This window comes from Nelumbo nucifera, chromosome 2, assembly GCF_055504915.1.
Source record: "Nelumbo nucifera cultivar China Antique chromosome 2, China Antique-T2T, whole genome shotgun sequence".
NCBI lineage: Eukaryota > Viridiplantae > Streptophyta > Magnoliopsida > Proteales > Nelumbonaceae > Nelumbo > Nelumbo nucifera.
Genome location: NC_142650.1, coordinates 27882748 through 27894942, shown reverse-complemented (window position 1 = coordinate 27894942; position 12195 = coordinate 27882748). Strand labels below are relative to the sequence as shown.

At 36.6% G+C, this 12195-nt stretch overlaps 1 protein-coding gene across 2 annotated transcripts; it reads right to left on the bottom strand.

Annotated features, from left to right (window-relative positions):
- Window positions 1-4217: 4217 nt before the first annotated feature.
- LOC104586124 (Protein kinase superfamily protein) lies at window positions 4218-9587 on the bottom strand. 2 transcript variants are annotated; one of them, XM_010243259.2, is made up of 6 exons: window positions 9464-9587; window positions 9270-9377; window positions 8117-8490; window positions 7911-8002; window positions 7288-7761; window positions 4218-5514 (listed from the first exon to the last, which is right to left on the bottom strand). In XM_010243259.2, exons 3-6 carry the CDS (start codon window positions 8480-8482, stop codon window positions 4554-4556), a joined length of 1893 nt encoding a protein of 630 aa, XP_010241561.1. In that variant the 5' UTR covers window positions 8483-8490; window positions 9270-9377; window positions 9464-9587; the 3' UTR covers window positions 4218-4553. The 2 variants fall into 2 exon arrangements, with proteins under 2 accessions (XP_010241561.1, XP_019056183.1); XM_019200638.2 differs by lacking the exon at window positions 9464-9587 and having other exon boundaries at window positions 9270-9410.
- Window positions 9588-12195: the final 2608 nt, after the last annotated feature.

Here is a 12195-nt window from a genome sequence, read left to right as displayed (position 1 = left end):
TGCCGAGCTGACCAGAGGGCCGAGCTGCCTTGTGGCGAGCTGGATTGATTGTTGAGCTTCGTAGTTCTTTAGAGACCTGCAAGGAATCAATGTCAGAGAACCCGGGGTGGCTAACCCGGCGAGGTCGCTTCGATGCTTAAGTCAGTACTATCATAGTAGACTGCAAGCTAAAAATCACAAAGTATGAGAGCTAGAATATGCTTACTTGCCCCCCCCCCCATGTCATTGGGGTTGGTGCATTTATATAGGCATAGTTTGACGTGGGCTTCACGCACCGCATCTGAGATTTCCAAGAAGTCGTCTAAGTGGTCTAAGATTCCCTGAGGCAACCGCCATGCACGTTGACCACCCTCCGGATCGTTCGACACGTGAGCCAACTTCCAAGGATCGTGGGAGTGTTAGGATATGCATACTAAATTTATCGACGAACATGTCTCGTAGATCGCTAGGTCGGCGCCTGTGCCAGGCCACCAAGTCGCGCCAGGGCCAGGCTGCCAGGCCGCCAATTCACACCCGGGTCAGGTCGTCAGGTGGGACACCATCAACTTGACTAAGACAAATTGTTGCCTAAGTGGTTCCGGGTGTCACCTAATTGTTCTGAAGTACCATGTATTACAATATCATTGGAGGGCCAAATCTGCCCTCATCAGAATGGAAGGTAGAAGCAGAATCTTCATCAACGTTAAGACCTTTGAAGCATCTGTGGATTGGATGGAGTGATGGACACTAGTGCTGCTCCACAGAGGCTTCAAAGGCCTTAAACACTGATGAGACCGGCTGCATACATGCGTCATCTTCTTGCTCAGTCTACACTCGCCCCACTTCCTTCCTCATTCCAAAAACACATGAAACCGATGACAGAAACCCAACCCCTGCAACTATATATATATATATATAAGCAATCCAAGTCTGGATCTCATCCTTTTAACTTGTCGTTCAAGTTAAGTAATCAAGTCTTTACCGCATTCTTGACTTCTTGTTTCTTGATCCAGAGTAGTAGTAGTAGTGTAGTAGGACTCAACCAACCAAAGTCCTCAACTATTAAAATCACAGCTTTGCTCTGCTTTACTTTAGGGCAGGGTATAGCGCAGGGATGGACCGATGGGGAGCATAAGATAAATAGGTCTGGCCTAGCCCGGCCCATCCTGAGTTTGAGTTAGAGATGTCAATGGGTCGGATCTGGCTTGACCCAGAGTGTACCGGTCCCAACTCCCAACCTAATTAGTAATCAGCATAATATTTTTGACAAATTATTGTAATTTATTTAGGTTCATATTATTTAATAATTTGAAGTAATTATCATCCTAAGTTCTACTAATTTCTGGTAATTTCTATTATATAATAATTTATGTAATTCTTGGTAATTTCTGGTAATTAGTGGAAATTAGCCCTATTATATAATTTCTACTAATTTCTGGTAATTTCTATTATATACTAATTTATTGGTAAATATATACTAATATATTATATTTATTATATGATAGTTTATTGGTAAATTATAGTAATTTATCAATTTTATGTAATTTAGTGGCTATTTTGGACATTTCTACTAATTTATGATAATTTTTGGCAAATCATTTTAATGTATTTAGGATTATAATATATGAAAATTTCAAATAATTATCATCCTAAAGTCTTCTAATTTGTGATAATTTCTTTTGATTTATTTTTAGTAAATTTTTTATAAATATTGGTAGTTTATGTCTAATAATGGTAATTTCTTTTAATTTATATTTGATAATTTTTATAATTATTTGACAATTATAGGTATAACAATTATCAAATTTCAAAAAAAAAATCAAATAGCAATATTTTTAACTTACAATATGTAGCAATCTTCAAAGCACAAAATCTATAAATGTAAACCAAAGCAATTCAAGGTTCAAAGTATCGCACATATCGGCCCATATGGCCAATACATATTGTGTCAATGGCTTCCCGATACACCCCTATAGGGGTTATTTTGGGTCAGCCACTGGTTCAAAGGGTAACCAGGCCTTGAACCAATTTCCAAAAAATAAGTAAAACATAAAAAAAGCACCAACATAGAGCGTATCGGCCCGTGTCGATATTTAGAACCTTGAAGCAATTCATTAAGCTAAATGCAAATATCATTTTTAACTAACATTATATAACAATCTTCAAAGCACAAAACCCAAAAATTTAAACCAAAGAAATTCAATAACACTATTTTTGCTGATTTTTGTTAACATTATTTATTAAATATTTAATTATTAACAACATTTATCAATAATAGTAAGTAATTATACTATTTTATTAAATAGTTAGTAATGATAGTTTTAATAATATTCTTTATTTATTTTTAACATAACAGTAATTATTAAATTTATGAATAGGATTTATTAACAATATTAATTAAATTAATAATTACCAATATTAAATTAAATTAAGTATTTATCAGTAATAGTCAGTAATTATAATATTTTATTAAATAATCAATAACAATACTTTTAATAACATTTTTAATTATTTTTAATATAACAATAGTTACTAAATTTATTAACAGTATTTATAATTTTAATTTAAAGTAAAGTTAAAGTAAATATCTATTTATTAACAATATTTATAATAACAGTAATTATTAATTATAATAACTAATTATATATTTATTAAATTACAGTAATAATCAGTAATTATTAAAACTGGGTTACTAAATTTATTAACAGTATTTATAATTTTAATTTAAAGTAAAATTAAAGTAATATCTGTTTATTAACAATAATTATTAATTATAATCACTAATTATATAGTTATTAAATTACTGTAATAATCAGTAATTATTAAAACCGGGTCAAAATAAATAGATAACAGTATTATAATCGGTAATGACAGTAATTAAAAGGGGAGTATATAATCACTAATTATATATTTAATAACAGTATTTATTAAATTACTGTAATAATCAGTAATTATAATCACTAATTACTGCCATTTGGCGAAATGGGAGACCACCCCTTTCGTGTGTGTGTGTATATATATATATATATATATATATATATATATATAAAAGATACCCAGAACTGAAACAATTATAGTAACAACTTAGAACTTCATTTTGATAAAATAATTTTAACAAAACTGAAAGTAGGATATTAAACATTGCAGCCACACAAGGAGAACATCTCATCCTCCTACATAGTGTTATTGTAGGGGGAGATGTTCCCAATTCATGAGGGTAGTGTGTTGTGAATAGACATGGGCAGTAGATCCGGAGTCCACAGAACGCACCCCACATGCACATTTCAACGTGCATTGGAAACATCTCACATACTTGTTATGGACAGATGTTCTTGATATATGGTCGGGATGTGCTGTGGAGCACACCTGGGGCATGCTCTGTGGGGTGCCAATCTTGGCAGCCTCACACTTAGGCTGTGTTTGGTTTGAAAGAAAAGACAAAGAAAGGAATAAGTAGGGAAACTTTATACAAGGTTTGTACAGGTGTCCCTTCCTTTCCCTACCTTTTTCCTTCAAACCAAGCACAGCCTTAAGGACTTTTCTTTCTTTTTTTTTTTTTTTTCTTTTGTAAGCAAAAATAAACCAAAGAAAACTTCATTGAAGGATATTTCTGAAAATATTTACATCCAAACCTTGAGAAGGTAATTGATATTGCAAATCCATTCCCTCCTTACAGACTTTATAAGCTAGCCTATCAGCTAGATCATTCAGACTTCTATTTACAAATGTGATATGGCGTATCACAAAATATTTGAGGAAGTCCATAATTTCATCCCTGTATATCTTCTCTCTCCAAGAGCAGTGCTTTGAGGGATGATTTAAAAGATGTACTATATAGATGAGATCACAGCAAATTTGGGGGCGCTTGATATGCATTTCTTCCCATAAAGGCCATCAAACCAAACACACCTTGAAACCATGTAAATTCAGAGATGTCAAAAAAGCAACCAACTAGCTTTGATGCCCAGCGTTGCATAAATTTTGGGGTCTGATAAATACCAAAGACACGCAATTGTTCAGAAAGCTACTGCTCTGATTGTATGATATACGCTTATCCATTTAAATCTAAAAGCTTATTGAAGAACACAATAAAATGGGTCTTTCAGGCCATCAATTTAAGACCGTTTACCATACATATAACACCTTTTGCTTACCACCAATGACTAAACTACTCTGATGATGGAGAGAGAGAGAGAGACAGAGAGAGAGAGAAAGAGAGAGAGATCACCTATAGAATCTGCCGTCAACCTTCAACCACAACTTGTTCATAGAAATTGATTAGTTTCTTTGTTACAAGGGTGTGCAGATCCTTCAGAGAAAGAATATACAGCAACCACATACAAGTTATAGCACCAGTCTGTAAATAACCATGTATAATCACCTGTCTTTAGATTTATGTACAAATAACCATACTTTTGTACTTAAAGGTGGGTAGCCACTCTATCAGTGTTCCAGCTTCCTACCACATATACAGTAAAATTGTACATAGGCCTTGAAATAGCAAACTTGTTCACTGGATCAATTCTCTGAGCGCCTCAGCAAATTTGCAAACCAGGACCCGAGGAAATACTGGACTACCTAGCAGTCGTAGCAACTCCTTCCCTGAAAAGCATATTTGCCACTGAAGAAGGAATCCATGCAGTGTTGCCCCCTGTCTGGCCATCCAAATGTTGGCCATCACCTTGTATCAAAGTCCCCCGACCCTTCTTCCCCCTGCCTCTCCCCAAGCTCTTGCCAACAAAGAAGCCTAGTTTCATGGCTGTAAACAGACCTAGTGCAATTACAAGTGGCCTAACAGCCCAGTGAAAGTCCTCAAGGTGTTGATACTTCTTTACCACCCCAGGGCTTGTTTCGAAAGACACCACTTCCACCTGTGCTGGGTCTGCTAAGAAGCTGTTGCACGAATTGTTGAACACCAGTCTGCCTGGAAAGCCAACTACAAGGCATCCATTTGGTAGAACCCGTGAAATCCTCCCAGTGGCCCATTCCCCTCCCCTTTTGCGAGGCCACTCAAACCTGGGGCTGAACACACTTGCCTTGAGCCTCACAAATTGTCCCACGCAGTATGATTCAGCCATCTGAAGCTCTGAAAACCTTCCCTTCAAAAGAGTTTCTAGTCCAATAAAGCCAACTGCTACACTGCCATCTCGCTGGATGGAGTGAAGAATGCCCACAGGTGAGTGCTTCTTGTCTTCCTCCTTCACCCTTACCCAGTCCCCTGCTGCCAAGCCAGAGGTGACCCGCTCCACTGTTGATGTGTGAACTCTCAGAGGATCATGGATTCCATGCACTCTCACCAAAATGAATCCATCTTTGTCGGTATCGGTTTCCAAACCAACTACTGTTCCTTCTGGAATATGCATGCTTTCGTGTTTGCATGAGTTTGAGGACTTCCTGGAACGCACTGTATCACCTACTTGGAGATGATCCTTTGAGAGGAACCACTCAGTGCAACCATTAACAACTGTTTTATCTGTCAGTGTCCTGTTTCCAAGACCAATCCAGCTGCCATCGGTGTAGACTGCACTCTGAGAGCTGCAGATTTGATCACAAGTTACTATGTAAAATAAATACACGCATAATGGATGAAATATTACTAACAGTGGGCCTGCAATGAGTGGGTTCTACTTGTGTGTGCCGGGCAAGCACAGGTAGGGGGCTTTGCATGTATGTCCAGCAACATTCCTAACTTCTAATATATCAGTTAGGAATATACAGTAAAATGAAAAGCAAACAGGAGAAGAAGGGAGCCTAAAGAAGAAAAAATAACAAAGTTAGTGAAAATAAAGTATCAAATATGACGATAACTGCCATGAGAAGATGGCCTGATTGAAATACGTGGAGCAGGAGGGTGTTTAAAAAAATTGGGGGCCTCTATTCTCAATGCTAAAACTAGGAATACTATAGGACCATAATATGTGAATATTACAGCAATTTTCATGCTAGCCAAGTTCTTAAATCACCCTAAATGTTTCTGTTACTTCAATATTTTAAATTATAGCCCTCAGACTAAAGAGCTTCTTTGTAAGCCGCATGGCTATCTCTCCTTTCAGGAAAAAGTATCTATTCTCATAGCAGTTTTATTGTACAGAGGTAGTTACCTCCACTATCAAAGGCCTTGAATACAACTTGTAATGCTGGAACTTCAGTAATTTAATGAATTGAATATTGATTACTGATCAAAAATAAAAAATAAAAAAGAAAAAACTTCTAACTTGAGAAGAACATGAAGGAAATAACAGAATATCAACAAAAAAAAGGACTGCCCACTGTTAAAAGGGATTAAATCAAGATGAAGAAGAATCATTTTCAGAAGGTGGTCCTATTTTTAGAAACCCCCCCAATGTGCATGCACAAAAATAAACATGTAACTGAAGAGAAACTCCAGAATAAGATGCAGAGTTTTGTCAAGGTTAACCAATTAAATGAAAATCAAGACATCATAATTAGCAACAATTGGAGCTTGTATATGTAGTGAAGAAGACAAGAAGGAAAGACTATATGGAGCAACAAAGAAATGGAAGTTATAGAATCTGAAATGCATGTTCTCCTTAGGTTGCCTATCAACACACTCATCATCATCATCCAAGCCTTGTCCCAACTATATGGGATCAGCTACATGAAGACTACCAGCACACTGACTATGTCACACACATTATACCAAGTGAATCCATTGTCTAGAACCCAACCCCTGAGGCTGAACCACTTTTACCTCCAGGTCAATGGATCAGTGGTTCCACCATTTGGGCCGATAGATGAACTCATGATCTCATAAAACAATGTAAAATTAAAAGAGATAAAGTATCATATAAAGTAACCAACCCCATACAGTTGGGAAAACACTTAGATGATTATCATCATTATAAAAACGGTAACCCACTAAATGGGTCAACGATTCAAGTTTCCATGTCAATGGTTCATTGACTAAGCAGGTTATAGGTTGGACCAAACCAGAATTGTCATCAGGTAGCATGTTAACCTGTCAGATCTTCTGGGTTAACAGTGGATTGAAAACATTTTTTGATGAATAGTGGATTGAAAACATTGATTGAATCCATTTTTCCTTTCCCCTAGTACTTATCCTATTCAAGATCTGATTAACAACTTCTGTCCATTACCTTTCCTCTTTCAAAAAGGCACCTACTACTGAGTGTTTAACATGACTATTACCGGGACGTAGGTAGCGTAGATTCAAAACTGGAAAACCTTTAGCATATTTCATGTGGTGTCAGTATCAGGGTGTCTTTCCTTAAAATATAAATTTACCATGAATCATTTATAATATAGAATGACAAAATTAAAAGCTACCTTTTAAACGCATGTAAAATGTCTGACATCAAAGGCCGACTTCGAAAGTCATACTCAAAGCAACCACTAATAACATTCTCAACTGCAGGAGGCAAACCAGTAGGAATATGCGGTTTCTCTTGCTTTGTTACAACTAAGTGATAAATCTCATCTATTGATCTCCCAAACCAGGGTTGAGTCCCAGTTAACATCTCCAGGATGCTGCATCCAAACCCCCATGAATCGGCTTCAAAGGATATTGGGCCTCTTACTTCTGGTTGCCATTGCTCAGGAGCCATATAATTTGGAGTTCCAAATCTGAGAACCATATCTGAACTGGGTAATGGAATTCCAAGAAGTAGAAAAGGAATCCCAAAATCTCCCAAAACAGCTTGGTCATGCTCATTAAGGAGGAAGTTGCAAGGCTTCAGGTTCAAAACGAGGATTCCCTTCGAGTGCAGTTCCATAATTCCCTGAGCCAATTCAATCCCATACCTGTGGACATTAGCATAATTTGAGGACTGTATACCTGGCCTTCCATAAGTAACAATTTTATATGTTGGAATTTGGAAGTCCAGAAAAAGAATTGGAAAAGAAAAAGACCATATCCTCCATGTATCTCAGAGTCCAATTCACTACATCACCTCAAAACATCAGGCAAAGGAAGCTTGTTTCCTTTTAGACGAGCCATTTTATCTCCAACTGATCCCTCATAGAACTTAATAGCAATGCAAATCTGTCAAGATATTATAAACAAAGCAATCATGTAATTCTATCAGCAAGTAGGCCCACGAAAATTACCATTTTTTTTTTATGAATGAAAATTACCAATTTAAAAGAAAACACTTACTCTTCCACATTTAATAGAGATACCATGAAGCCAACAAACACCCTTTAATGCTTGGCACCTAAAAAACAAATCTTCAAATTTATTCAAAAATTCCTGCATGTGATCCTCCTTGATTGGATGCAACATTTTGACAGCCACTTCATGATACTCGTCATATTCTTCAGTGGACTGGTGATGAGTTGCTAACCAAACATCACCAAAGGGTCCTCGCCCAATCCTGTGCTTTAGTTTCAATGCTGCAGGGTCAATCAATGGGCTAATCTGATTTGGTGTAGCTACAACAGTTCTGACTTGTTCAGTGTCTTCCTCAAGAAGCTCATACTCAAAAGAGACTGCTGGTTTAGTGGTACCAATTTGTCCAGCCATTTGTCCTACTGGAATAGCATAACAAACAATGTAACTAATCTGAATATCACTAACAAAGCTTCAGGAAATATCATGAGGCACCAAGAAAAAAACTAACTTTGAATGTTGTCCACTCTCATTTATTTGAGAGAAACAATAAACCTTGGAATTGAATTTGAAAAAACTAAACAAGTACTTTTTAGCTTTTCTTATCTGGAGAATTTACTGATCAAAGCAGAAACCAGAGAAAATGTCTGATTTCCTATATGTGTTTATCAACACAGAGGTTGCTAATACTAATTTTTGCCTCTTCAGAACCACTTATCCACTTTTGGGTCATATTTTGATCAATTTGGCAGTGCAGGCACCCAAAAACTAACTTTCTATAGAGAAAAGAAGCTACCTCAAATCACGAAGTTACAACAATCAATGCTCCTTTAGAATTAAATATCCTAGCTTTAGATAGAACAAACTCCAGTATATGAAACTTTAACTCTATAACTCTCTGGGTCATCTCGTTGCAACATCATCTCGGTCTCACAGCGAGTGGAGCTCAACATCTAGAGATTTATCTACCATAATTACCAAGCAGCAAGCAGTTCGTTTTTGGTGATCGATTATTTCATTCTCTACGGTAGAAAATTTCAATCCTTAATCTACCCCAAATACTAAGAACTGTGAAGAAAAGGTAGAAACAGTAGGTACCAAAATATGAAAATAAAACTAAAACAGTAGATACCATAATAAATTAAGCATGAAGCAGATTAAAAAAAACGAATTTTAGATTGGAAGAAGTAGTAAAACTCACCGATTCAGAGATAGGTTCTGAAACTCTGCTTCAATTATAATCAGAGATGTCGACGAATTCAAGTTGAAATATAGAGACTACTTTTCTATGGATTCATCTGCCTTAAACCTGCCAGAACAAATGGTTCAGCAAACAATAGATTAACCCAAAACAAGAAAAACAAAAAAAAAGAACTGGAAGAAGAAGAAGAAGACCCTTCAGAACGATTCACAGTTAAGAATCTGAGAGAGAGGAAAGATATCAGAAGTACAGACCACTGCTATATACAGAAAAAGAAAAACCGAAAATGTTAAATAATTTGCTTTTATATTAAAACAGAAATAAATGCTTTTTATTCTATTATTATTATATAATTATTTGGTGAAATATCATATCATCTGATACTACCGTTCTTATACTATTATTATTGGGTCATCAAATCTAGACCGTCCAATCAACTCATTGACCAAGTGTGCCTCGGTGGTCCATTTTGTCCATATCTGTTGACATTTTAGTTTATAAATCCGGCCGTTGAAAACGGATAAGATTTGGTTGCTTAGAGTGTTGGACAAGAACATGAAACCACCCGTTTAAATAGTCTCGCGGTACACAAATAGTGATTTGCTGTCCATTTGCTTACACGTCACCCAAGTTTTCATGGGAAGGCGTGCAAGTTGTTCGCAGTAGACACGTGGCAAGTCTTTAGACACACACGTACTCCCTCCATGGGAAATTGGGAAGGCGTTGCTGTTACGATTTACGAAGCTTTGGAAGTTAGGACTTCGGATTCAAGTTACCGGCTGGTTTGTTCCGTTGAGACTTTGAGAGCAGTTTCTTTCCTGGAAGGCAGAGCTACAGAGAGTCGGAGACTAGAACAAGACTCGTAGGTCTGGGGCCCAATACTTTGCCAAGCGTTGATGATGAGTGGATCAGCCGATCAGAACCAAACATTGGGGATGGGGCCCGCTATTACCTTATTTGAGGAAAAGTAGAAAGAAAAATCAGCGTGACAATGGACATGATCCGACGGATGGGTCCACAGTCCACTTCCACTATCTCTTTGGTGTTTTCTAACGAGTTCAAGTTGTATTGAAATTCTTTTCTAACGTATGACGTAATGTAAATTGAGTTCGCATCTCTCCAACAGAACGCGCCCCAAAAACGTCCCACATGCACATCTCAGCGTGTATTGAGAGCATTTTTCTTAGAAGATGTTGTCAATATACGATTGGGATGTGCTGCAGGACGTTTATGGGAACAGGTCTCAGTCCTGAACCCCCCCGTAAGAGGTATGGTAAGAATCGTTCATCTTTCCAATAAAAAAGAACCGTTCATGGGTTTTTCAACACAGAGGTTCTGTAGGGCCCAGGCCCGGCCCGGAAATTTGTGGGCCTAAGGCCTGAACACAAAATCCAAGACTAAGCCCGTATATTTGTAGGCTGGGCTGTGTTGAGCATGCGAGTCAGCTAGAAAATGATCATCCCTAAGCACTAGAGGTTTAATGTTGGCCGATTTGGGACTGACCAAAGGTCTAAGCATTCAAAGCATAGGATGGTGGGGAGACTCATCTTTAGGGTGCATTTGTATTGTAAATACAAATATGTTCGATAAATATGTAGGTTCATGAAAAATGCAATCTTGGTTTAGCTTTACTTTGAAGTTAAAGGGCTTTTGATTTTGATGAGTAAAACACAAATTATATTGTAGCCTCATTCGTTTTTCGCAACGTTTTCAAAATTGGATCGGACCGGATGGTTGGACCAGAAAAATCGGGAAGCAGTCACTTAACCAGTTCTGTTTTACCTTAGAACTGTCTTTTGACCAAAAACCATTGATTTGGTCAATAAACCACTGACTCAGGTAGTCAAACCGTTCGAACCATCCAACGGTTTTTGGCCATTTTTTATTTTTTGTCAAAACAGGCCATTTGTTCGGTTCAAACAGTTGGACCGTTCAACCCAGGAACCAGGACCCCTGAACAGTTTGTTGTCTAGTTCGTTTTTAAAACCTTGGTTTTCCAAGAAATAGGGAAGGATAAGTTGGTAGGTCTCACACAAAAGAAATAAATCTGCATACATTTTTCGGTATTAGTAAGTTCTGTTGAAAAGAACATTTCCCGAGTGATTCATTTACCTGGGGAAGTAATATTCCACTCAAACTTGGATAAATTACTTGTCCATGCATGCTAAAAATTGTTAATAGGTGATGGAAGGATATTATTCCTTCTAATGTCAGTTTTTGGAATAAATCAGTCACTGTACACCTTTACCTAGATAATAAAAGAACAACAATAAATGCTTTTATCTGAATAAGTGTTTCATAATAAACACTTGTCCGAACAAATACATTTACCCAAACACAAATGCAACCTAAGTGCAAAATTGTATCGTTTTGAATGCAAATATTTCTTAGAAGTTGTAATAACTGTTATTTTTTAATACACAAATGTTTCTTTTCGAATGTTAGCACAATTGAACTTAGTAATTTTGTATATATATATATATATATATATATATACACATTTACACTGCAAACAAATGCAATCTTAAATTTAAATTAAAATGTTCAATTTATTTACATGCAAATTCAGCACAAATACAAATTTGAACTTAGTAATAAGTCAAATTATATCCTCTATCTTCGCAAATCAAGATTCGTGAAACTGAAAATTCCATAAAAAAATCAAGATCCATTCCTACTAGGCTATATTCCCTAATAAGTTCAACCTAGGCCAGCCCATCATCATCTCTAATTCATCCATTCAAATGATGTGATAAATGATAATAGCTTGTTTAATCCATTGATGGTAATAAATAACTTACAAGGGTAAAATATAGGGGTGTTTATAAAAAATCGAAAAACCGAACTGAATCGAGAAAATCGAATCACAAAATTCAATTAACTGAACCGATTGGTTCGGTTTTAGTTCGGAATTCTTAAAAAATTG